Source organism: Filobasidium floriforme (assembly GCF_021052385.1).
Source record: "Filobasidium floriforme strain CBS 6241 chromosome Unknown HD553scaffold_13, whole genome shotgun sequence".
Lineage (NCBI taxonomy): Eukaryota > Fungi > Basidiomycota > Tremellomycetes > Filobasidiales > Filobasidiaceae > Filobasidium > Filobasidium floriforme.
This window is the reverse complement of record NW_025763634.1, coordinates 633,062-657,455: the sequence shown is the minus strand read 5'-3', so window position 1 is coordinate 657,455 and position 24,394 is coordinate 633,062. Positions and strand designations below refer to the sequence as shown.

The following is a 24,394-nucleotide window of genomic DNA, read 5'->3' as shown; positions in this document are numbered from 1 at the left end:
TCAAGATTGCCTTTTTTCGCTGCGCAAGTCTGCGTTTCAACCTTGAAAAGTAGATGGCCATACGACATACTTACTATGCGCGCTATGCACGTGACTCTGTGGTTCTGGGACCAAGTCCTTGTAGACGAAATATGTCGTTTCATGAACCAGATACCTTGTGATGGCTCTTGTCGACGTTGTCAATAATCCCCCGAAAGTGCAAAGTCATCTCATCTGTTCACCGACTCTAGGTTGCGTGCAAGGACATGTCAGATCCAACTGATATCACCCGGAACGGACCAAATCGACCGCAAATTGAAGATGCTGAGAGGCGGAACTATTGGGCTAGCGTTGATGTGGCAACGTAACCGTTCACGAAAGGCCGTCTTGCATGGAAATGATAGTGCCTGGAAGTTTTGCTGATTGGTAACACTGGGGGCTCTTGTTCTAGCAAATCGCCTCGGCAACATCATCCTGCCCAAGCGCATCAGGTAAGAGTCTGGAATTCAGCGAGCAGTCCGGCAGTGACGCCTGTGCTGTTGAAGGCGCGCCTCTGTGTCAGCACATGCGAGGCGACCGCAATCGGCGCGAGCAGGCCTTTACGAGGCCGACGTACCTGCTGCGGGCACGGGCAAGACGTGAGTCTCATAATGACTCGTCTGGGTCTGTCATCAACCCGGCGTCCTCTTCGTACGGCATGGGAGGCTCGTCGTGCGTTTGCACCCATTTCAAAGCGTCGTCCTTGGTAAAGAGGACGACCGCTGTCCTTGTGCCGGTGAAGCGAGTTATGGCGTGTGGCACCAGCGAAGATCGAAAGATGCAGATGGAGCCAGGCCGGTAATCTAGCTTGTAGTATTCCCCATTACCCCCAAGTATCAGATGACCCCCAGAGAAGCGGCCAAAAGGGGTCATCACGACAAAGCCGTGTTTGTCGTCGCCTCCATCGTAGTGAAGACCGACCTGGAGGTTGTGAACAACAGCCATGCCGAAGAAGCAAGTGTCTTTCCCAAACAAGGAGAAACCCTCGCTCCACTCCCTGACCTTGTCTGTTGCAGCTTTGTACTTGGATGCTACCTCTGGGGCTACTGCTTGTAGGGCCTGCAAGACATCGACATTAGCACATGGATTGTGGCTTTTCACGCACGGGAAGGATACACTCACGTCTGTAGCTGTCTTTTGAAAGGTCTGACATGCTCGAAGGAACTTGCCCACTGCATCTGCCCGGTAAGATCCTGATTGTATGTGAGCAGAAAGACAAGGGCCGTTCGGCTCTTGTCCTGTTGGAATCCAGTAACAGAGATGGAATACGCCACATCTGCTGTGACCATAGCTCCCCTTCATGGCAATATAGTCGTGGTGTCGATGATCTGAGGCTGGAGGAGGAGGCAGACTGTTGGTGAGAACAGCCTCCCTTTCGTCGAGCCTGGAACTCTTCTCACCAACAGCCTCCCTTTCGTCGAGCCTGGACCTCTTCGCTGTGGCGTACGGATGAGGCCGACGAATAGTCCTTCGCATCTTTGTAAGGATTCGACTGGGCGCAGGGCGCGCTCGTCGGGTAGCTCGGCTCTCCTTTGCATTGACCTTTCTTTTATGTGCCCAAACCCGCCGGAGCCTCTCAAATGCATGAGACATGGGTGTCGTTTGATCTTCTCCTATGGGATCAAGCTTGACCGCCATGATGTATCGGTCCGATGACAGCATGAGGACATTCCCCAAGGTCAGATTGAGCTGATTCCACTCTGAATCTGTTGTGTCAACAGGAGTGCGACGAGAGGCATGATTTTCAAATTCTGATAATGTTTGTCCAATACAGATGGTGGTATAGGAAAGGCCCTTCAAGACCTCAGGGATCTCTCCAGCTCCGAGTGGTAGTCCTCTTGAGGTTGATGGAGGAGCGGCGCTCGACTCACTTTGATGAGCCTCTGGAGGGACCGCGCTCACGTGAGGGACCGTGCTCGCAGGAGAAACCGTGCTCGCAGGAGGAATCACGCTCGCAGGAGGGATCACGCTCGCAGGAGGGATCACGCTCGCAGGAGGGATCACGCTCGCAGGAGGGATCGCAGGAGGGACCGTGCTCACAGGAGGGATCGTAGGCAGGACATTGCTCGCAGTCGGGACCGCGCTCGGCTCGCCAGGCCCGCGTGCCCTGACGTTGTCCAGATTGCCGGGAGCGTTCAAGGCGGCGGATTCCCTCGATTCCCTCGATTCCCTCAAGCGGGCAAACGATTCGTGCAGCGACTTGCCTGAAGCGTCGACGGCGAGCTCGCAGGTCGGTTCGCCTGAGCCGCCGATGAAGCCGCGAATGGCGACTTCCCGTGTCGATTCGCCTGGAGCGCCGATCGCGAGCTTGCCAGTCGATTTCGGAATTCCGTTCCCGGCAACGATGCTGGGGAGAAGGTAGTCCCGGACGTATTCGAAATGGTTCTTGGTGGGCTTTTGACCAGGCTTCCATCCTGCAGTCAACAGTCCTTCACGTGCCTCGGTCACAGTCATTTTGGTCGCGATCTTGACGATGACCTCCAAGATGTCCCTGCATGGGGTCTTCTTGAAGCCGAGATCCAGGTCCCACTCTCCTTCCCATTTCTCACTGATCATATGCTCCAACCGAACCTGCCTGAACAGATTGTAGTGCTTTCGGAACTTGACTACCACCTCCGTGATGTAGAAAGCCCTTGATTTCAAGTCGTCTGCAGTGACCAACTTGGAGAGCAACAGCTTGTTGTAGACCTCGGTAATGGTGACCCCAGTCTGACCAACATCACTGGCAAGCATGCGAAGAATCCTCACGCTCTCTCCTGGAGGATCTGGGTGATTGCGAACCTGCTCGACAAACTTGGATGCGGCCAGAGCATTCCCTTTTGGCTGTGAGTACGCTGCCTCAGTTGCAGGGTAATGGGCGAGATTGACTGAACATGACATTTTATGTGATGGTGATGACAGAGAGAAGCGAGTGACAAGGTTGTTTGTCCAGAAGGGTAGTCGAGGTTGCCGACCCGAGGCGAACGACCGGAGGCGACGCTGTCGATCGATACACTTGCGTCAGTGTTTGCGTGTCAGGCGGGACCGAAAGCAGCAAAACATACCTGGGAACAGGGTGAATCGGCTGATGAGGTCGACAACAAAGGGAGTATGGATTCGCGGAGGGGTACCTGGGGCGATAGCAGCGCTGTCGATCAACACATGTCCGTCAGTGACAGCTCATCCAGCGCGCTTGGAAGCGATGGCATACCGTGGGCACCCAGGTGTAGTGAGTGAAGACGTTGGCGGTGAACGAGGGCGAGAAGGCCAGTGCAGGTTACCTTGGCCGATGGCGGCACTGTCGATCGATGCACATCGGGTCAGTAACTACTGCTTGTTCCAGCGCGATCGGAAGCAAAGATACACACCTTGGGCGATCCGCGGATACTGACTCGCGTCGAAAAGCAGAAAAAGAACGACTTTCTCGTTCTTTTTTTCGGATGCTTTCTTCCGGATGCTGTTTACGGCAGCGTGCTGCTACGGCAGCCACGGTCGCCATTCGTAGTTGAGCGGTCGAACAATAATGAGAGCTGCTATGGCGATAACGAGGTCGACTTACATGGAGCTATTCCCCCCTCTAGTGTCGTCTCGTCTAGTACGGATTCGCCGGAGCGTTCTCTATTCTCGTCTGATTGATTCCTGCTCTTCGTTCTTGTTCGACCTCCGTCGCTTCTCTCTGCGCTCGTTCGCTCTGGCCGGACCGGGCTTCGTCTTGGTTGTGGTTTGTCCACACCGTTCTCGTCTGTCTCCTCTTTCCCGACCGTTCTCCTCTGTCTCGTCTGTCTCCTCTTTCCCGACCGTTCTCCTCTGTCTCTACGGTTCTCCTCTGCTTCGACCGTTCTTCTCTGCTTCGACCGTTCTCGTTTCTGGTCTCGGTTGTCGCCGCTCTGATCTGGCGTGAGCGTAGGATATGGAGAGGGAAGGATGTTGCCGAGGCGATGATGTGAGCTGTACAAGAGCTGCGATGTCTATAACGTGTGCAGGGCTAGAAGTTTGTTCGACGAGACAAGAACAGCAAAGCAGGCTGACCTCATCCCTCATCGAACAGGGTTAATCGAACAGTGTGTTGCTGACAAGGTCGAGGGTGCCTACCACATGGGGTTGATGCGCGCGGTCCATGTCCGCGTCATCGGGGCGGACATCTTCTGATATCTTCTTATATGCTCGCGTCCCCTTGAGTACGCGCGCGCAACACTCGGAATCTTGACATTATATGTACAAGACTCTGACGCTCCCAAGGACTCTCTATAGCTCAGTTGGTAGAGCGAGGGACTGTAATTGCTCTCCTGAGTCCGATCTGAACCCAGTTTCAGCGGGCATCCCTAGGTCCATTGTTCGAATCAGTGTGGAGAGATTTCTTTTTTGCCCTCTTTTCCGCACTCTTTTTGCTTAGTTTTGCTCACTTTTTGCATAGGAATAGGTCGATTTGTCTGCTGTCCACATGTCGAACGAATACGCGCTTTTCGCGACACGCCCGGGACGACCTGTTTGCTTCCGCGATTCGTGTACAATCGAGATTTCGCCTCTGGAGCGTTCAACGGGTCTCCCAATAGCCAGAAACTTATTCACCCTGTTTGTTCGATTGCTTGGCTTCGTCATTGATTAATATCAGATATATCAGACAGTTAGACAGTTCCAGTACTCGCCAAGACACGTTCCCACCATGAGCCAACAGGAAAACCTCTTTAAACCCATCGGACAACTCGCCCAGGACACGGACGCACGGCCCGAGGTCGACGACGACGATGCACGTCTCCAGGAGGGCGGCGACTTTCAAGAGGGAAATGAGCGAGAGGTCGAGCAGGTCGAGAGTTTATGCATGGAATGTCATCAGCAGGTGGGGTGGCCCGGACCAGGTCGCAACTCGTAACAGTCAAGGCTGACTCGCACCCCGCATCGCAGGGCATCACCCGAATGCTTCTAACGAGCATTCCCTACTTTCGCGAGGTCATCATCATGTCCTTCCGATGTGACCACTGTGGCAACTCGAACACCGAGATTCAGAGCGCCGGGGAGATTCAGCGTGAGCCGTTTACGCCTGATCTGAGAGCCATGTCTAGTTCATGGAGCTGACTCACACACACACCCCCCGACCCTACAGCCAAGGGATGCATCTACTCGGTCCACATCCTCAACGCCAAGGACCTCAACCGACAACTCGTCAAATCCAACACCTGCACCATCACCATCCCCGAGATCAGCCTGACGCTACCGGCGTCGCGAGGCCAGCTCACCAACGTCGAGGGTCTCGTCAGCGACATCGTCCGGGACCTATCGCTCGACCAGCCCGTACGCAAGATCATGGACCCGGCCACGCACGACAAGATCGAGACCCTCCTCAACCGACTGAAGGAGTGTTTGGACGACGACGATGACGAGGCGACCACCGGCGAAAAGCCCGAAAAGACGTTCACCCCCTTTACGCTGAAGCTCGACGACCCGAGCGGCAACTCGTACGTCCAATTCTTTGGAACGACGAGCGACGCACAATGGAGCCTCCGAGCGTACAACCGGACCCGCGACCAAAACGTCACGCTCGGTCTCGTTGCCGAGGAGGAAGAGGCTTCGGCCTCCAAAAAGGAGCCCGTCGGTGCGATCGACGGAATTCGACCGAGCATGACGGAACGAGAGGACGGGACGGTGGTGCCCGAAGAGGTGTTCACTTTCCCTGGAGCGTGCTCGAGCTGTGGACATCAGATCGACACTTTGATGCAGAGGGTCAACATTCCTCATTTCAAGGTGGGTCTCGGTCGTCAGGTCTGATGCCATACCTCGCAAGCGCTGACACGTCGTCGTGGCCCGGCAGGACATCATCATCATGTCGACAAACTGTGAATACTGCGGCTACCGAGACAACGAAGTCAAGTCGGGTGGAGCCATCGCAGAAAAGGGCAAAAAGATCATCTTGAAGGTGGAAGATGAGGAGGACCTCAGTCGAGATCTGCTCAAGGTCAGTCTTGTCGTTCGTTCTAGGGGAATTGTCTCGCCTGTCGAATTACAGCTGACGGCGACACGGTCTCGTCCCCAACCTCTCGCAGTCCGAGACGTGTGGTCTGGAGATCCCCGAGATCGACCTGGTATTACAGCCCGGAACCCTGGGCGGACGATTCACCACCATGGAGGGTCTCTTGCAGCAGGTCTACGAAGAGCTCAGCACCAAGGTGTTCAACACCGGAGGCGGCGACTCGGCACTCACGGACAGCGAGGACAAGGGCAATTTTGCCAAGTTCCTTGGTAGCCTGAAGGAGGTCATGGTGGCCGCGCGTCCGTTTACCCTGATTCTGGACGACCCGGTGGCCAATTCTTACCTGCAAAACATTTACGCGCCCGATGACGACCCCAACATGGAGATCATTACGTACGACAGGACGCACGAGCAGAACGAGGACCTCGGTATCAACGACATGGTCTTGACCGGATACGACAACGAGCATCCCGAGGTGGCAGCGGAGGGTGGTGACAAGGCGGAGTAGAGCTCGGATGCTAGATGTTTCTTTGTGGCAGGTGTAATCTCATAGTGTATCGCATTACGCCGTGTGCATTAAAGGATTGTTTCCGATGTACGGATCGCTGCAACTCACGGTCTACCGCTGCTCTCAAGGGCCAGACGGAATGAAGGCAGAAGCTCGCACATGCCGCATCAGTGCTGGATTATGGCATACAACATATTACATACCAGCTGCGCAAACAAGGCGCAATGTGGATTTCGTTGGAGAATAGAGGTGGCGGTCCTAGGAGATTGTCACATCCGTTGCGTGGCTTATCGTACCCAAAGGATCTGAAAGGCATAGCAGGGTAGAGCTCAAGCGAAGAGGATATGATGGACGCCTTTGTCGGGTTCCAATGCCAAGTACGCAGTCAGCAAGTCTCACTCTGGCTTTGTGATAGGTTATTCATCTCATTGTAGCACGACTTGTGCCTTTTATGACCATGACCCCTGACAGCCCTGGATCCGGCAATGCTGACATTTCCATTCTCTCGGTAATAGACCAGTCGGACTGAATATATCCTACGAGAAGCTTCAGCGAGATCAATTGGGCAGTGATCGCCTCCCTATCCAGCCGAAATTATGGTTGGCTGCGTACCTCCCCACCGATCGCGCAGCAGTAAAGTCCTTGAGAATCATTGACATTCCCATACCAGTATCCACGTGAAGTGCTTCCTTTCAGGTCACTAAGCGTACTGACCGCTGCTGCCTTGCTGTCTCTCTTGATCAGACGCTCCACGAGTTCTTCGGAGTTGATGTTGGATATAATCTGCTTCTTGAAATGGCTCCCTCTGCCTGACAGCTCTTTCTGATCAACGCCGTTTGTAGTGAACACACACAAAAGAGCGCATCTAGTGTAAAACGTATAAATAGGAGCCGCGCTAGCCACGGCAAGGTTCGAGATCTCACCCTCACCGAACAACCAAACGACTTGATCGCGTTGTCATACCTCTAGACAAGATGTCTGACCTTCGACTTACAGGAACGTCACAATCTCATGAAGGCCTGTCAGGAAATCAAAGTGAAGCTTTGAAACTTTCTGCCGAAACACTCTCATCCACCCATTCTGAAAGGCAAACATGTCGACCTGATTGTGGCAACACCTGCACGCTCGTGGACCTTACCGAACAAGCTCGATCCAAGTTTCACTATAGCGAGGCAGCACTAAAAATGATCTGGTCAGTTGGATCATTCTCGCTGGACGATTCGACAAGGCCGAGACTTCGATCAGTCACAAGTGTAAGAGACGACTCGGATGAGGCTTACAGCGGTTGCGCAAAATCAAGCCAGCTATGGTCAGGTTGGCTTGAACCGACAGGTCCTGCCTCTGGCGGCCCTCAATGTTGCGACCGAGACTACGCAGAAAATGCTCCCAATGAAGTCCTATACAAAGAGTTAGACACCGGATTCGACGTCGAGATGTATCTGAACGGTATTCCGAAGCAGGTACACCAATCAGGACGACGCACTACCACTCGGTGGCTCGTCCGGGTACATTGCCGGAACGCTTTCGATAATCCATGGTCCGTGCATTTGTTCACGACAGCATGGAAAAGATCGCAAGACAAGTGGCGGGAAACGAAACGCGGTGCTGTCTATCAAATCCAGAGTGATAGAATTGGGAAATGCAAGAAAGCATTGTCCCGCTACATCAAGGACCAGACGCCTTGGGAGAGTAAATACTTCACTTCCAGGCTGATGAAAGTCCTGGGCGAGTGTGGACAATTTCATGGAGGGGGGATGCTGCCGAAGCATTGGAACTTTCTACCAGAGGAACGATAGGCAGACGTCTTTGTACCGAGTCTTCTGCCTGCAACCGTATACGATACGCTAGATGATCCATCTCACTGATTCCCACCGTATCCGCTTCGTCGCGACAAGTGCGTGTCAAGGAGTCCTTTTCGTTTCGTCAGTCCATACCACTATCCGAGAGGGATCAACAGCAGTCTCAGTGTCGACCTACCCTGCCTCCTTTCCTCCGTCTGAGTTCTTTGCTTTCATGTGGCCATGTGGTCACTCGCGCCTTCTGGGGCGGCGGATCACAGGGGCGCGGCGCGTGAGTTGAAACATCAAGGCGAGTCTGCTGGACGATGCTTCTCGGCCGCGCAAGTGTACAAGCATGAATAACGGTACAGATCGAGAGAGAGGCGAACGCATGTAACTCAGCAACGATTCGAGGGATGGAGTGGTGTACTACACGTAATCGCACCGCAGAGCAGGCAGCATAAGCGATTTTGACCACGATAGCAGCTCGTATGGAGTCCCCTTCGCGGTGTGCATCTCAGTGAGTCCTTTGTCCGTCTTCTCGATATGTAACGGCGCATCAATGGATCCTTTTCGTAGGCGCCAGTCACTTCTTCTTCCGCGCACGGCGTATCAGCCTCGATCCGTCTATACATGCATGTTGTAACAATCAGAGCAGGAGATACGTCGAGGTCGCTCGCGCCCGATCTTGATAACAAAGGAGAGCACAGTAGAATGCAGGCTTCTTTGTCTCCTCGAGCGATGATGATATAGACGGGAGAGAGGGATGACGGGTAGTCATCAAAAGCTACTCTTTATAGCCTGAAGCCGTGAATTCAAGGTCCAGCCACCCATTCAAACCTTCAAGCTTTCGACTCAACACAGAAAGACCGAGATGTCATCTTTCGCATCAGGCCTTGACAGGCAGTCGACGTTTCAAAGAAATTCTACCGACGGGAATCCGAATGGCACTGTTTTGACATCGGACGGCGTAACTGAGAAGGAAAGCCCCGCAGGCTCGACTTGGGATTCAGATGACGACAGAGGGATAGACCCATCGCAATCAGGGTCCGATAATAGCTCTATCCAGACTCAGGATTTTCTGGCCTCCATGTCGCACGGATGGAAAATCAATCCGTATCGCTGCCCTCCATCGGCTCAACCTTACATGATGACAAGAAAGGGTAGCCCGAAATACCCCTCGCACTATATTTCTAAGGATGTCCTCGTCGATCATTGCCTGATCCTCAACAAGAGCGACGATCTAGAGAATGTTTCCCAATGGTCGATAGAAGCTCGCTATATGCTCAATAAGCTGCCTTGGAGCGTGAGACTGGTCGTCACGGCGCAGGAAAGACTCCCAGAGTACATAGACAGGCCTTCGAGAGCCACAGTCGAAACGACCCATGCGCCTTACGTCTTTTGGGTAGGCAGTGATTTGGAACGTTGCAAGGAGGAGATCATGAACGATCAGAAATCGTGGTATGCTTGGAACGATGGCTGTAAACCGGGAAATGGGGATCACCTTATCAATTTCCTCGATGATTGTCAGAAGCTCCTTGACAGGAAGGTGCTAGAGATCGAGAGCAAGTCAAAGAAGGGCTCATTGTAGGAATCGAGGCTCAGCATACATTGTAGTACTTCGATGTATATTCCCACTTCACCTGAAGAGGATGATGTACATTGTTATAGGGTAACTAGATATTATTGCTTATGCGCCGGAATGTGACCTAATTGACATCATTATGCTACACTGTGCAGCAGTAGTCTCGGTTATATGTCCATTTCCATTCGTTATTGTAATTTATCATCCTCATACAGGTCAACCTATTGCGGCTCGACGGCCTCGACCTTCGTGTTCGGGCCTATACGGCACTAAAGGCAGCCCTTAGACAGGATCGATGATCAGACATGAAAGGATGAATAAAATGGGAGCGGTTTGTTCCGGACCTTTCTCGGCCAAGCTGTCATCGGCTGTGCTGGGAAGAATAGGAATGATGCGGTATGCCCCGATGATTGTACCAAGACAGCGATCCTTTGTCTTTCAGATTCCTTCCTGGCTCTCCTGCACCTATTATATAGAGATGCTTTGATGGAACCCTTCTTTACTGGAGAGATACTGGGACGATCCAGGCGCACGCAGGGTATAGCGAACATCACAAGCTATCATGTCTTACTCAAGCTTTCCTGGGACAGCCTCTTCTGGAGGTTCAAGGGGACCATCCTCCTTCACTTCGAAGGCAACTTCAAAAGACCAGGCATGGAAGGAGGTATGGGATGGACGATCAAAACAACTAAGCGACCGAGTCATGAAGATCTCGGCCGGCTACATGAACGGAGAGGCACGCTGGGAGATGACGATCCAGATACCGGATGGTCCCGCCTACATGGTCTATGCAGAGTCAGACAATCTGGATTTCTTTCACTACGCCATAGCGTACACCTATCCAAACAAGCCGATGGAGTTACCTGCTAACGACCAACAGGCAGCGCGGATCTTCATCGACAAGTTCAAGGGATTGAACCCATGGGCTGAAGACTTTGATGATCGTCAACTCGATGAGATTTCCGGGAAGTAAGAACCAAAACCTGTATTTGTGTCTGATGGCCGAATATTTTCTGTATCATATCTTATATCGGAGAAGGTATCAATCGCTCTGACTGGCACGAGCAGATATGTCTATAGAGGTTGATCTGACAGATCGCTCACTCCCCCCCAGTTGCCCTTCTCAACGACTGAGTGAAAAGCATACCACACTTCACACATCCTATTACTGTTCAAGTCAGTGATGATGATACTACGATTCGAGGGATCACAGAAAAACGGTAATCTGGCCTTCGAATATGACGGAATTATCAATTTTTTACGAATACCTTCGATGTGGATGTGTAATCGATCAATCCGCTTGACGTGACGGTGAAAAGAGGTCGCCTCGCCATGTCATGGACAAACTGACATATAAATGAGAGGCAGGTAACTGATTGAGCGAGATGTGGCCATGCCTTGAATTCGTGCGGCTCCTGTATGACTGCTCAGTTCTGAGCGAAGCCTCGTACAAGTACCGGAAAGAGATCACGTCACCAGACTTCTGTTGCGCATGTGACGAAGTTCCTTTGCTGGAGGTGGGGAAAGTGTTGGCCCGGCTGGGGTATTTTATCCAAGGAAAGTCCATCCTCTGCAAGTTAGCACGCGATACGCTGTCTGACTCGACCTCGTCAACGATAAAGGAGGCGAGTGAACCAGGAGCAAGGTGAAACGGCGGCCCTATCCTGCGCTTTCATGCGCGTCGCCCCCCCTTGCTCTCGGCTTCGGCGTGACGTAATCGCTCGCTCGATTACCCATGGCATACGATCGTCCGATCGCCTCTCGACAATCAACGTCTGAACGTTCGCGCAGGTGGTCACGTCGGGTTTCGAGGCATACAATTCCTTCCTCTCTCCAGGATGAAGAGCAATCTTTAGACCTACAAAACTCGATCACATCTTGACGTCTTCGAGCCATGAGCTTCAGGCTATCGGCGTGTCGCGGCGTGCTGCCGCCCAGGGCTCAGCTACCATGCTGCTCGCCTCGAGTCTTCAAGCTATCACGGCCTAGCCGAATCAATCAACGGTCACTCGCCACGTCGAGTAATAGTACGGACAGCCCGTCATCTTCGGACGGTACATCGCAAAAGCAAGAACCCGGCGAGATTGCAGCTCGGCAGGAAGAGCTCACGGGATCCGCAAAGCTGATGGCTGAGGCCCTGGTAGAGGAGGAGACTATGAAGGCCAAAGAGCACTGGAGAGAGCTCAGGGAGAAGGAAGCAGAGAGCGCGCCGTGAGTCCTTCTTCAAATGTAACTCAGATCTCTTGAACAGATACAGCTGAGCATTTCGCTGTGCTCTCGCAGAGTATGGACAGGAGAAGAATCGCAAAAAGACGCCGTGTTGCGTATGCTCGTCGACTCGCCTGCCAATCGCCCATTACGCTCGGAACTGGTGCAATCTGCCGAAGAAAAGATCAAACAAGCTCTCAAAAAGGTCGATCTTTCACCCCGTGTCATTCCCACATCTACCGAATCGACCTCGACCACAAGCGGTCTTTTCGGCTCTCAACCTGGAACCCCCGAAGAATCCGCACGTCAATTTAGACCGCTATCAGAAGCCATCCTCGCCGAACGCGATATTCCTCCCGAGGACTTCAAACCCTGGATGGCTCGATACGTCGCCCGCGACTCTCCTGGCGTCTCTCCTTCCGTCCTGTACGGTAAATTCCTGCCTTCCAGCGCCAAACAATCCTCCACCCGACAGACTTCGCAAATGTCGCTCCTTGATAAACCAGCGGGATTTAACCCGAATGATCCCAAACATCGAAAAGCCTGGAAAGAGATGAAACAGACGGAAAAGCTCGTCGGAAGGGTAGAGGGAGCGAGGGAGGGAGCTTTGGATTATAGGGTAGGGGGGAAACAGGGCACAGAGAGTCATGGGCGTGTGCAAGGGTTGTCGTCGTTGAGAGCTTGGGAAGGTCTTGTAGAGGAACGGATACAGGTGAGTATCCGCAAAATAAATCCTGGCTGGAGATTAACCGCTGAGAAAGCTTTGTATTGGGGATTCTTAGCAAGCTCAACAGGCTGGATGGTTCAAAAACGTTCCTGGGCGGGGCAAACCTATGAAGGAGGATCCTGATCTTTTGCATATGGATCGTACCGAGTTTCATCTGAACCGGATCATGAAAAGGCAGGGAGCTAAGCCACCATGGATCGAACTGCAAAATGGTTAGTTCCGTTGTCTGCCTCGGATTTAACGTATCGGACATCAGTGATAAGCAATACTGATGCCGTTCTGGCTCTTGCTACAGAGCTCGACGCGGCCCACGCCAGTTTCCGATCCACCCTACTGGAATCGTACTCTCGAGCCGTTGTACGGAGTTTGGTGACGTCACCATATCACGACAACGCTTCCCTTAGTGCTCTGACTGTCGAGGACATCTCAAAGCTCCGGGATTCCCGATGGCAGGCGAGGGAACAGGCATATCACGCAGAGCACATAAAGAGCCTGAACAATATCGTCCGACGGATGAATGCCCAGGCTCCACAGGTCGCTCGGAGAGGTCTCGTGGTCCTGCAAAACGAACTTGATCTCTTGTATCAAGACGCCGCCCCGATCATCCACGCGGAGTTGGTTAAGCGTCGGAATGCCGACTGGGACAAGAAGAAAGCAGGGGGCGACTTTCGATACGGATCAGAAGACAACAGCGGGAATGGCAACGGGGCCTTCTCAGGTGCCTGGCAATTGTCTACCGGAAAGGTCGGCTTGGTCTTCGTTGCTATGGGGGGATTGACCTATATCGTCCAGCAAACCGTTTCTACCAATGGCAAAGGCTCGAACTCGTCTCAGGGTTCTCGAGGAGATCAGTACGGCAACCGTGGGAACCATGGTGGATCCTCGGTAGTGGCTTCGTCTCCGACCGAGGAAGAAGTCGGGTTTAGCCCCATTCGCATCATCAAGGTGTATATACTGGAACCCATCTCCACCTTCTTCCGGTTCCTGCGGTTGGCCATGCTGTTTGGACCGGTCATTTTGACCGCCCCGATGCTGCTAGTCGGTACGCCGGCGGCATCCAAGAGACGACGAGCCGGCGTTGTCGTCGACGAAGGCGAGCGCTGGGGAGCCGTCTGGTGGTTCGGGTTTCTGGTTAGACAGATGGAAAAGGCGGGACCTACTTTCATCAAGCTTGGACAATGGGCGGCATCTCGAGCCGACCTTTTCCCGGCTTCGTTATGCGAATTGATGGGCAAGTTACACTCAAATGGACACCCTCATGCTCTTTCATACACCAAGAAGGTGCTGGAGGAGGCTTTTCAGGAGTCGTTCGACGATATCTTTGACGAGTTTGAGGAGGAACCTATTGGATGTGGAGCGATCGCGCAAGTCTACCGTGCCAAGCTGAATAGCAAGCTGCTACCGGAATCTTTCATGGCAAAGAGGACTAAACAATCTACAAAGGACGGTGTACCTATCGAAGAAGTCGTCAATACTTCAGTAGCCGTCAAGGTGGTACATCCACGTGTCGAGCAGAATATCCGGCGAGATCTTGCCATCATGAGCTTGTTTGCCAATGTGCTCAACCTCTTCCCAGGAATGGAGTGGTTGTCTCTACCGGAAGAAGTCGACGTATTCGGTGACATGATGAACATGCAACTCGATTTGCGGGTCGAAGCCAACAATCTCGAGCGGTTCATCAACAACTTTGAACACCGTGGACCTGGCATCAGTTTCCCTCGACCGATCAGGACGAAGGGCGAATATACCGGCGATGCTGCCCGAAAGGTCCTCGTCGAAGAATACGAGGATGCGCTACCCCTCAAGTATTTCCTTGTTAATGGCGGCGGCCAGTATGACGCCGCGATCGCAAATTCTGGGTTGGACGCGTTCCTTGTGAGCAGCAGAATCAAGTCGTAGATGACTCAACCCACAAGGCTGATTTAATCGTCCTTTCGAAATACAGAACATGCTGTTGCTAGACAACTGGACGCATGGGGATCTTCATCCGTAAGTCAAGAGTCGCCAATGTCCAACATACAATACTGAAATTTCCGGATTCGCAGCGGGAATATCATGATCCGTTTCTACAAAGCAACTACAAAGGACTTCTTTCAGCATCTCGCCTCTCAATTCTTCTCTACACCAGAGCCAGCAGACCCTATCTTATCCACCGAGACGGCCAGTATCGTCAAGCGACTTCGAGCCGTGCACAACGATCCCGAGCAATGGGTGGCCGAGTTGGACAGATTAGCAGCCGAGGGGTACGAACCCGAATTGATCTTTATCGATGCTGGACTAGTCACTACTCTAGACCCGACAAATCGACGAAATTTCCTCGACCTGTTCCAGGCTATTGCTGAATTCGACGGATACAAGGCGGGACACCTCATGGTGGAACGATGTCGAAATCCAGAATTGGTTATCGATGCAGAAACCTTTGCGTTGAAGATTCAGCACCTGGTCCTCCGGGTCAAGTCGACGACTTTCTCGCTCGCCGCCATCAAAATTTCCGATATCTTGACAGACGTGCTCAAGAACGTCCGGGATCATCACGTCAAGCTTGAAGGGGACTTTGTGAACACTGTCATCTCTATCCTTTTGCTCGAGGGTATTGGTCGGCGTCTGAAGGATGATTTGGACCTTTTGAAGAGTGCTCTCCCGATTCTGCGTCAACTCGGTCGGCAGATGGGCACCAAGGAAGCGATCGCGCAGGTCCCCAAGGGCAATATCTGGGCAATGGCAAAGGTAAGCCAAGCGCAACGGATAATCATGAAAGAACGCTTGTTCTGATCCGTTTTCGATGTGGCAGATCTGGGTATACCTTGAAGCCCGAGAAATCGCTGGCTCAAGTACCGTCACAAATATCGACGATTGGGTCAAGGTAAGCCAAGCAGTCCCCATGTGATGGCTCAGTCCAGACAATGCTGATCCCTTATCCCTGCAGTTTTCCGGCTTTGACTGAAGCATATAGTACCACCGCCGCATATCCCGACTGTAGCAACACCTTTCCGCCGTTTCGTTGTATAGTTATAGATGTCCACCCACATGATAATACACACATCCGTCCGACAATCTTCAAGATACAAAGTTGATGATATCCTTGACGAGCTGTTCTGGCTTTTCTTCCGGAATGTAATGGCCAGCATCGTACTTTTCTCCAGAGACGGGCGTCTTGTCGTCACAGCAATCCTTCCACACCTGGATTGTCTTTTCGCCAAAGGTCTTCTCGACCTGACCTCGACCGCCCCAAATGATTCGCAACGCTTGCACCTCGATCTTCTGCCCGGCTTGACGAGACAAGCGGTCGTGCTCCAGGTCGATACTAGCTGCGGCTCGGTAGTCCTCACATGTCTACATGAAGCCTGTCATCAGCAACAAATCACGCCAATCACCGATTCAGGTTCGGCTTACAGCGTGGATCGAATCGTCGGTGAGCAAAGCGGTCTTGTACATCCGCTCAGCGCCCTCATCAAACTGGAAATTCCCGGCCTTGGCGTTGTGAGTGACGGCTTCCCAATAAGCGTCACCGGCATTCTTGATAATGTTTTCCTAAACACGAAAATGATGGGAATCAAATGAGCTGTGGTGGAGCGGGTGATTTTCCTGATCAAGAATTACCGAGAGTGGGCTAGGCATGATCTGGAAGAACCAGTGCCAACTGCAACCAATCGAGTCTGAGCGGGGGTTTCTCTGCGACTCTGATATCGAGGGCTTACTATCCAGTAGCCTGTTTGGCGGATCCACAATCATCAGCTGATTTCAAGAGTTTCTCAGGTCGGGGAGATCACTCACGAAATCCTGATCCATAGACTCGAAAGTAGTCAAAGTCGGCGCGATATCGATCAACATGGCTCTCCGTACGGACCCCGGATGATCGAGGATCAAGCGATGGGCCACCCGGGCGCCCCGGTCGTGCGCCACCACGTCAAAACATTCGAGTCCGAGCCCGTTCCTGCAAGTTGTATATAAAATGATGTGGAGCGTGCGATTAGCTACGGGCAAGGGGGTCTGGAGTTGGTCGCAGAGGGGGACTTGCGGCTTACATCAGGTTGACCATGTCGTTGGCCATCTCCCGTTTGCTGTACTCCACGTGGGTCTCGCTACCCTTAGGCTTGGAGCTTCTCCCATATCCTGATGAAGACGATGACAGAGTTCAGTCGATGTCCCTCTTCACACCGGTCTTGACCGTCATCGCTGCAGCTGACCTCGAAGATCCGGGACGACCAAGTCATACTGCCCGCTCATCTCCCTAACGACCTCTTTCCACATGAAGCTCGTCTGAGGGTACCCGTGAAGGAGCAAGATGGGCATTCGTCGAGCTTGCTCAGTCTCCTCGGACTTGCTAGGTTGAGAACGATAGTAATGGATCTTGATGGTGTTCCCCTCGCCCAGGACGTAGGAGGAGGTCCGGAAGTTTCCAGAGGTCATCTTTGAAGAGGAAGGCATCTTGGGCGTAAAGTTTCGAGTTGAAAGAGGTTCAGGGTTTAGGGTAGTCTGCAAGCTGGTTAACGTTGTTTACTTGCTACTTGTCGACGACGATGAAGAGCTGAAGGCCAAGATCCTCGTATCATGTGGACAAACGTTCATGAGGTCCCGACGAACCAATCCTCGAAGTTTTGTTGGACGGCGGAGGTGAATGACGAATCCCTAGGAACGCGGCGGCAAATCGGGAGCCGGTTGCAAGGTGGCCGAATCGGCATATTGATGGCGAAGGGAAGGGCGCTGGGCCCGCTGTGGCGTGGATACGATAGTAGGGGTAGCGATCAGATTGGTAAAAAAGCACGGAACAACGCTGTTTCATATCGCATCGGCTATGCCTCATGGATGCATGACTGGCCCTGGACCTGTTTCAGACTGTCTAGCCGAGATCTCAACTCTAGCAACAGCCATCTAGAAGCGCGCAGCAACGACCTCGAGCGCGCGCTTCGGCCAACTCCGGAGGTGGATCTGCTTGACCCGGACCGGTCACGGACAAGTTTCAGTCTGACCAACACCGATCCGACCTTTGAGATCTCGATTTATATATCTCGGTATCTCGTGTTTGACATTTCATCGCGCCGTTCGTGTGATATTCGGTTTCTGACTTGCGAATTGTTCTCACTGAAAGATCATCACGAGGTCTCTCAGCACCTCATGCATTCCGAGGCGTCGTTTCTTCATCTCGGATCTCGCCCCTTGAGACTAGGTTGCGAAGCGCCCAGAAGACAGACCCATTCCGCAGCAGGACCTGCACTTGACGCAATATGAACGTTCACGATCACGACCACAACCTCGAGTCGCCTTACACGCCCGGATTCAAGAAAGAAGAGACTTCAGACTACCTCTCGCCCATCCCGCAGTTCCCGCGTCCGGAGAGACAGAACACCCGGACGAGCGTTGTTGCTTCCCTAGGCGGGGGTCTGCCGCCGGATCCCGAGGAACCAGATCCACCGAAAGAGAGCTTGAGGGGGTGCGTGGTCTTGCTCGGATGTGTCTTGATAGCAGGTAAGCCAGCCGTCCTGATCTCGATCATGTCCAGATGTCGCGAGCATGGTCCTGACGATGGATGTGATCGCGATACTACGCACAGCGACCAACATGGGGTAAATATACTTCCTCAACACATGCTTTTGTGTCTGAGATTGTATGGCTGACTGGATCTATGCTGCATGCCCAATACAGATTCGGAATGTCCGTCGGAGCCCTTCAGACGTACTACCACTCGGAAGTGTATACATCAACGCCCGAGAGCGTGATCGCCCTGATAGGAGGTCTGATCGCATTCGTAAGCAGAAGCAACCCTCAAGGTGTCTGTCTCGTTTAAATGGAAATTAATGTCGATGGTCAATTTTCCGGGTCGGCGATAGTGTTGTACCAGCTTGGCGAGTTTTGGGGGCAGAGCCGCGGATAGCTTGTAAGCAAACAAGCACGACCGAGTCATCTGAGCGGGTGCCTGACCCAACCACGGCATTCTTTTTTCAGCGGGTACAAGGTGAGAAGCCGTAGGCCTCAGCCATGGCGCTGCGGCAGGAAGGGTTGAACCTGATCTTAACGGACGCCTTTAGCCTACGATCTTCTTCGGCTGTATACTCGGGGCGGCAGCGATCCTCCTTGATGCTTTCGCTACCAAGCTCTGGCAGGTCTTCATGACGCAGGTACGCTGAGCTTGGCATGAAAGCGGACTTGAATGTTGACATGGCTTCGATTACCTTAGGGTGTGATGTTCGGGGTCGGCCAAGCTTTCATGGTACCTCTCATCTTATCCTTGCCCAGGTGGGTGTTCTTTCGATGAAGCTGTATCCGGCGGAAGGCCTGACCTGATGTCTGTTCCACAGCCAATGGTTCTTCAAGCATCGAGGACTTGCGACAGGTAAGACTAACATCTCTTTTCCCTACCTCGCCAATCTCCCCGCTTATCGCTGGCTTCCATCCGCCCAGGCCTAGTCGGAGGAAGCGCCGGTCTAGGAGGAGCCCTCACCTCCTTCGGCCTGAGAAGCATGATCAACCGCTTTGGACAGTCCCGAACTCCCCTCGCGATCTGGTCCGGTATATGTGCGATCGTCTGGGCCATCGCGTGGCTGTTGCTGCGCGAGAATCGACCTACACCAGATCTGAGCCGTTTGGTCAAACGGGGACCGGATGGGACGAGAAAGTTTGAGTTGGTCAAACGACCTGGGGTGGGGCCTTTGTTGAAGGATCACGTCTTTTGGTCGTTCCTGTTGTGCATCTTCGTCTCGTGCTTGTGAGTGAATGCAAGGGCTAGCGTAGCTCGGGACGAGGAATTGACGTCTCGTCACTTTCGACAGCGGATACCTCTGCCCGTTCGCCTACTTGACGAGTTACGCTGCAGACGTTGTCGTCCCCGGTATGGACCCTTCAAGAATGGGGCCTTTGACCTCGACTTGGCCACTTTTCTGCGCCAACTTTGGACTCTTTACGGGTCGGGTGATCATCGGCTACACAGCCGATCGACTAGGCTCGATCCAGAGCCTCGTCCTCTCACTCGAGATCGCCGGTCTTCTTCAGATCGTAGCCTGGCATTTCGCCACCAGCTTCGAAGGCGTCCTGGCCTTTGCATTCATCTACGGTCTGACAGGCGGAGCGGCCCTCAGCTTGATCGCGCCCGTCATAGCGCAGATCTACGGCGCGAGAGAGAACATGGCATCCATCGTCGGCTTGGCGATGCTGTCGAGTGCTCCCGGGTCCATGTCCGGTCCTACCCTGGCAGGAGCTGTGCTTAACGCTAGTGGAGGCCGTTGGCTCACCTTCCAGGCCGTCGCGGGTAGCTTGCAGATGGCCGGTGGACTGATAGGTATCTGGACGTGGTGGTACGGAGTTGGCCCCATGCGATGGGGAAATGGACACAGTCGACGTAAATGAAACCGCAAACACGCAACTTAACGCTGCGCCCTGTAATAAACTATACTGTAGCATATCTTGGAGCAGGATGTCATAATGCAATCTTTTAGATTCGTAAGGTTGTCGGTATACAGTTCTCAACTCGTCTTCTGACCGGGCGGGATGACCTTCTGCGCTTCCGTAGCAGAAGAGCTGACCCAGACCGCCTATGAAGTGGGGCGTAAACGAAAGTCAGTCTAATTGGGTAGTTTAGTTCTCCGCCAAGAGCGATACTTGCCGTCATCTCTACCGACTCTTCTCCCTGTTCCGACAAGATGATCTTGGTCTTCTCCGGGTCGATACTCGGACTATTCACCCATCTTCTCAACGTGCTCATCGTCTCTGGATCCACAGCATAGTCCCTATAGAGCGACAATTCGGCTTGGGATGGTGTACTGCTCTCGTTGGCAGGTAGAGATTTCAGTCGATCCAGGAGGTTAGAGAGGGAGGCTGCGGAGAGGTGGTTTTGCGGAGGAGCGGCTGAGGAGGTTGATGTGGCTGTTCGGGACATGAGGGTACGGAGGGCAGGTGCTTGCTGTTTAATCGAAGAAGGTGGATATACCCGTTAGAAATCGCCTCGATGAAACTACAAGATCCGGGTTAGCAGGACTTGCCTTCTCGAACGGTGTTCCTGGCTTGGGAACGGCCACCTGCCCGAGTCTCGACAGATTTTTCAGGAAATCAGGATCACCGCCGTCCTCCTTGATGGCTACAAACGTCACGAAGTAGCGAAGTAGATCAGTCAAGACTCTCCTGGCTGGCTAACTTGAAACCGTACCTGACTTACAATCGTCCATCTCTTCACTCGCATACACATTCTGGCGCCCTCGACCATGTTCAGTCCCAGGTCCAGTAGTACGGGATGCAGAGTACTCGACGTTCCCTGTCGTCGCCCTGCTCGCATCGGCGAACCTGTTGGGAGCCTGCGCCGCTGAACTCGGTGCTGATGCTCGTTGTTCGGCCTGTTTTGAGAGTTCTCGAGGGAGACGACGTGCGCCTTTACTGCTAGATGAACCCATGCCGATGGCGGCAGATAGTTCTATGCTGGTCTTCGCTGGTTGTTAGTTAAGCCCTCGAATTCCTAGAAGGTGTAATGTGGGCACAGATGGTCAGTTCTAGTACTGAGATCGGGGGGTTGATCGACGATTCGGTTCGAGCGCGGAAGCAAATATTAGCTGATACGGGCATGACGTGAGACGGGGGGGGTTGTTCAGATAACCATCACCACTGATATCCAGTATATCCAGTGCTGTAATAGCTAGCACGGACCTCGATCAGCTAGTTGATCCTAGACACCCACGTCCATCCTTGAAGATCCGCACAAATCGCTGTCTCACACGCCCTTATCGACCATGTCCGCTCCTCGAGTTGCGGTCCTGACCGGTAAGTAGCATTCTCAAATCACAATTTCAAGGCGTCAGCTGTCTAAGAGATTCGCTCTGGCTACTGGTAGTATCGGACACTGCCTATAACAAGGGCAAGGAGTATGATGTCGCCGGACCCCATCTCTGCTCTTCCATCGAGGCGCACGCTTCGTTCTCCCTTGGACCGAGCGCGATTGTACCGGATGAGATCCCTCGGATCAGGAGCCAGGTCATGCAATGGAGCCAGAGAAACGGAGGAGAGAGGGTCGATTGGATCATCGTTACCGGAGGTAAGCTGGGGGTCAAATTGGTTCAAGAGGAGTCGCCGAGTTAAGTTCATGCCCCTGCGTGTATAGGCACCGGCTGGGGCGAACGGGACGTGACACCGCAAGTACGGCACATCAACGGGCTCGAACCTTCGCACCAGCGTTCTGATCTCAATACCTCCCTCGCTTGCTGTCGAAATTAGGCCCTGAACCCACTTCTCGAACCCCTGCCTACGCTCAGCCACTACCTCTCCGCGAGCTTCCTCGCTAAGACACCCATGTCCATCTTGTCCCGCCCGGTGGTAGGCCTCCTGGACCGGACCTTGGTAGTAGCGTGCAGTGGAAGTAAGAAGGCTTGTGCGGAGACTTGGGAAGCTTTAACGTCCGAGGTGAGTCGGGAGCAGGTGCAACACAGTCGATGTCGCTTGTGAAAGCTGATATCGCAACGTATACCGCTCAGTCGATTACAAAGGCCTTGAGTCATGGCTTCAAGCTGCTCAGAGGCGGTTCCGGGGATGATGTTCATCCTCCTCGCGAATCAGTAAAACTTGGACACGAAGACGGGTCTACTAAGGGACATGATCATGGAAGTGACCACCATCATCATCATCATCATCACCATCACGGCGAGCATAAACACCATCATGCAACCGCTAAAACGGCATTGAGCAAAGATCCGTCCGCTGCGGGTAAGAATTCCGTATATGTTGCCTTCGTACCCGTCTTGAGCTGAAGAAGATCCCCAACTCTAGTCTCTTCCCGTCAGAGGACCTCGCCCTTCCCTTTAATCCCGCTGTCAGAAGCGCTCGACATTATAGTCAACACCATCAAACCCCTAACAACTGCCACAGTCCGCGTCGATCACAAGCTGAAGAACCACGTTCTCGCCGAAGACGTTTTGGCGGAGATGGACCTTCCCCCTACGAGGACGACCAATGTCGATGGGTATGCGGTGGTGGTTGAAGGGAATGAGCTTGGACCGGGGTTATTTGAGGTCAGGAAAGCAGGGTCAACATCAGCATCGTCGATCGGTAAGGCAGGGAAGGTCTGTTACAGGGTGAATACAGGCGGGCCTTTGCCCGAAGGGTGCAATGCTGTCGTCATGGTCGAAGACACCAAAGTTACCAAAAGTACGTCGACATCCGTTCTACGCGAATGCGTCATTAGTCCCGGGCTGACTCGAAGATGGTTCTTCACATCTTTGCAGCTGAAGGAAAGGAAGAGCTGGAGATCGAGGTCCTCTGCACGACTCCGGTCGGCGACAATGTCCGGCAACCGGGAAGCGATGCGAAGAAGGGATCCAAGGTCCTGGATGCGGGTACGGTGATAGGGAGCGGTGGTGGCGAAGTAGGGTTGTTAGGCTTTGTTGGCAAGCGAGAAGTAAGTACGATATCAGGTGCGGCTCCGCATCGACTTTTATTGACATCTTTTGTTGGCGCAGATTCAAGTTATCAAAAGGCCAAAGGTGGCGATCTTGTCAACAGGGAATGAGCTGGTGGATCTGGACCGACCACAACCGTCTTCGAGCGCAGCATGGACGGGTGTGGTGGACACGAACAGACCTTCATTACGGGCTACTATTGAGGGTCTCGGGTATGAAGTTGTCGACCTTGGTATAGCTGTGGACGTGTACGTGAAGACGCGATCCGCTTCGGATCCTTCGCCGTCGGTCTGACTGACGAACTTTTCCATATAGCCTGGAGACGCAGAAAGCGACCTTGCAGAAAGGTCTCGAAGAGGCGGACATCGTCATTACCACAGGTGGTACGAGTATGGGAGAGGCAGATTTGCTCAAGGTCAGTCCCTTACGCTTTGCTGGACTTCTTCACTGCCGGTTCTTACTCGTTTTGCGATATCAGCCAATTATCGAGCACCATCTAAACGGCGTGGTACATTTCGGTCGGGTCGCCATGAAGCCCGGAAAACGTGAGTGGGAGATACCACCAAACCTGTCACCTTGCCGTTTTCTGACACATCTCGAGGTTGTTAGCTACCACTTTCGCCACGGTCACCACAGGAGACGGTGTGGCCAAGCCGGTGTTTGCCTTGCCTGGCAACCCGGCATCGGCATTGGTAACATTCTACCTCTTTGTCTTGCCTGCTCTACGATGCCTAGGAGGATGGCCCAAAGGCAGGACACATTTGCCAAAGATCTCCGTCGAGGTGCGTTTCCACACAAGATTTAGTTTCTGATCGGGGATGAGAAGGCTGACGATATTGGCCATTTTAGCTGGATTCCGACATGTCATTGGACTCGCGTGAGGAATTCCATCGAGTGGTTGTTTACCATACTATCCGTGATGGACATTCAAAGCTCATAGCCCGTACTACGGGCGGTCAACGAAGCTCCAGGGTAGCCAGTCTTGCGGGAGCGAACGCATTGATACATCTGCCTATGCGCACGACGGGAGGTCCCGAGCGGCTATCGAAAGGAGAAAACGCCCAGGCTGTTATCATCGGAGAGATCCAGATGCTTTAGGGTGGTCGTGGAAGGAGTATCACGTTGTACATCGGACTCGTCCATGACTGAGACCTTGCAGCATTTGTAGAATTCGCATCGAGCAGAGACACAACAGAGACCAATGCCCATACTTGACCTGCTTGCTGAGCGACGCGTCGCGTGCTTTCGTCACCCTC

At 53.2% G+C, this 24,394-nt stretch overlaps 7 protein-coding genes and 1 non-coding gene across 8 annotated transcripts; 6 read left to right on the top strand and 2 right to left on the bottom strand.

Moving 5' to 3' along the window:
* The first annotated feature begins 4,238 nt into the window (after positions 1-4,238).
* On the top strand, positions 4,239-4,351 carry HD553DRAFT_t64. The gene has a single exon. It is a non-coding gene; the product is annotated as a tRNA-Tyr (tRNA).
* Positions 4,352-4,549: 198 nt separating this feature from the next.
* On the top strand, positions 4,550-6,885 carry HD553DRAFT_297102 (ZPR1 zinc-finger domain-containing protein). Its single transcript, XM_046178535.1, has 5 exons — positions 4,550-4,834; positions 4,900-5,020; positions 5,099-5,736; positions 5,804-5,947; positions 6,036-6,885. Exons 1-5 carry the CDS (start codon positions 4,661-4,663, stop codon positions 6,468-6,470), a joined length of 1,512 nt encoding a protein of 503 aa, XP_046036056.1. The 5' UTR covers positions 4,550-4,660; the 3' UTR covers positions 6,471-6,885.
* A 559-nt stretch (positions 6,886-7,444) lies between these two features.
* HD553DRAFT_324544 (uncharacterized protein) lies at positions 7,445-9,839 on the top strand (the record flags this gene model as incomplete). Its single annotated transcript, XM_046181502.1, has 4 exons — positions 7,445-8,159; positions 8,366-8,540; positions 8,735-8,768; positions 9,069-9,839. 4 exons carry the CDS (start codon positions 7,445-7,447, stop codon positions 9,837-9,839), a joined length of 1,695 nt encoding a protein of 564 aa, XP_046036055.1.
* A 1,833-nt stretch (positions 9,840-11,672) lies between these two features.
* HD553DRAFT_331756 (putative mitochondrion protein) lies at positions 11,673-15,767 on the top strand. Its single transcript, XM_046182031.1, has 8 exons — positions 11,673-12,044; positions 12,117-12,753; positions 12,824-12,980; positions 13,064-14,643; positions 14,714-14,757; positions 14,814-15,495; positions 15,560-15,631; positions 15,695-15,767. Exons 1-8 carry the CDS (start codon positions 11,728-11,730, stop codon positions 15,710-15,712), a joined length of 3,507 nt encoding a protein of 1,168 aa, XP_046036054.1. The 5' UTR covers positions 11,673-11,727; the 3' UTR covers positions 15,713-15,767.
* On the bottom strand, positions 15,768-17,521 carry HD553DRAFT_312880 (Alpha/Beta hydrolase protein). The gene is made up of 7 exons (XM_046180157.1): positions 16,956-17,521; positions 16,794-16,881; positions 16,543-16,702; positions 16,467-16,477; positions 16,369-16,408; positions 16,162-16,299; positions 15,768-16,101 (listed from the first exon to the last, which is right to left on the bottom strand). Exons 1-7 carry the CDS (start codon positions 17,194-17,196, stop codon positions 15,826-15,828), a joined length of 954 nt encoding a protein of 317 aa, XP_046036053.1. The 5' UTR covers positions 17,197-17,521; the 3' UTR covers positions 15,768-15,825.
* Positions 17,522-17,776: 255 nt separating this feature from the next.
* HD553DRAFT_285479 (major facilitator superfamily domain-containing protein) lies at positions 17,777-20,164 on the top strand. Its single transcript, XM_046178233.1, has 10 exons — positions 17,777-18,234; positions 18,320-18,332; positions 18,412-18,514; positions 18,597-18,643; positions 18,712-18,721; positions 18,795-18,884; positions 18,944-19,002; positions 19,065-19,099; positions 19,168-19,471; positions 19,536-20,164. Exons 1-10 carry the CDS (start codon positions 17,994-17,996, stop codon positions 20,107-20,109), a joined length of 1,476 nt encoding a protein of 491 aa, XP_046036052.1. The 5' UTR covers positions 17,777-17,993; the 3' UTR covers positions 20,110-20,164.
* HD553DRAFT_335752 (uncharacterized protein) lies at positions 20,165-21,194 on the bottom strand. Its single transcript, XM_046182208.1, has 4 exons — positions 20,915-21,194; positions 20,742-20,836; positions 20,366-20,662; positions 20,165-20,294 (listed from the first exon to the last, which is right to left on the bottom strand). The coding sequence occupies exons 1-4, from the start codon at positions 21,144-21,146 to the stop codon at positions 20,226-20,228; spliced, it is 693 nt and encodes a 230-aa protein (XP_046036051.1). The 5' UTR covers positions 21,147-21,194; the 3' UTR covers positions 20,165-20,225.
* Positions 21,195-21,389: 195 nt separating this feature from the next.
* Positions 21,390-24,353, top strand: HD553DRAFT_312875 (uncharacterized protein). Its single transcript, XM_046180156.1, has 12 exons — positions 21,390-21,510; positions 21,581-21,781; positions 21,848-21,882; positions 21,961-22,146; positions 22,218-22,446; positions 22,510-22,887; positions 22,965-23,137; positions 23,199-23,386; positions 23,454-23,553; positions 23,617-23,683; positions 23,748-23,920; positions 23,988-24,353. The coding sequence occupies exons 1-12, from the start codon at positions 21,480-21,482 to the stop codon at positions 24,234-24,236; spliced, it is 2,010 nt and encodes a 669-aa protein (XP_046036050.1). The 5' UTR covers positions 21,390-21,479; the 3' UTR covers positions 24,237-24,353.
* Positions 24,354-24,394: the final 41 nt, after the last annotated feature.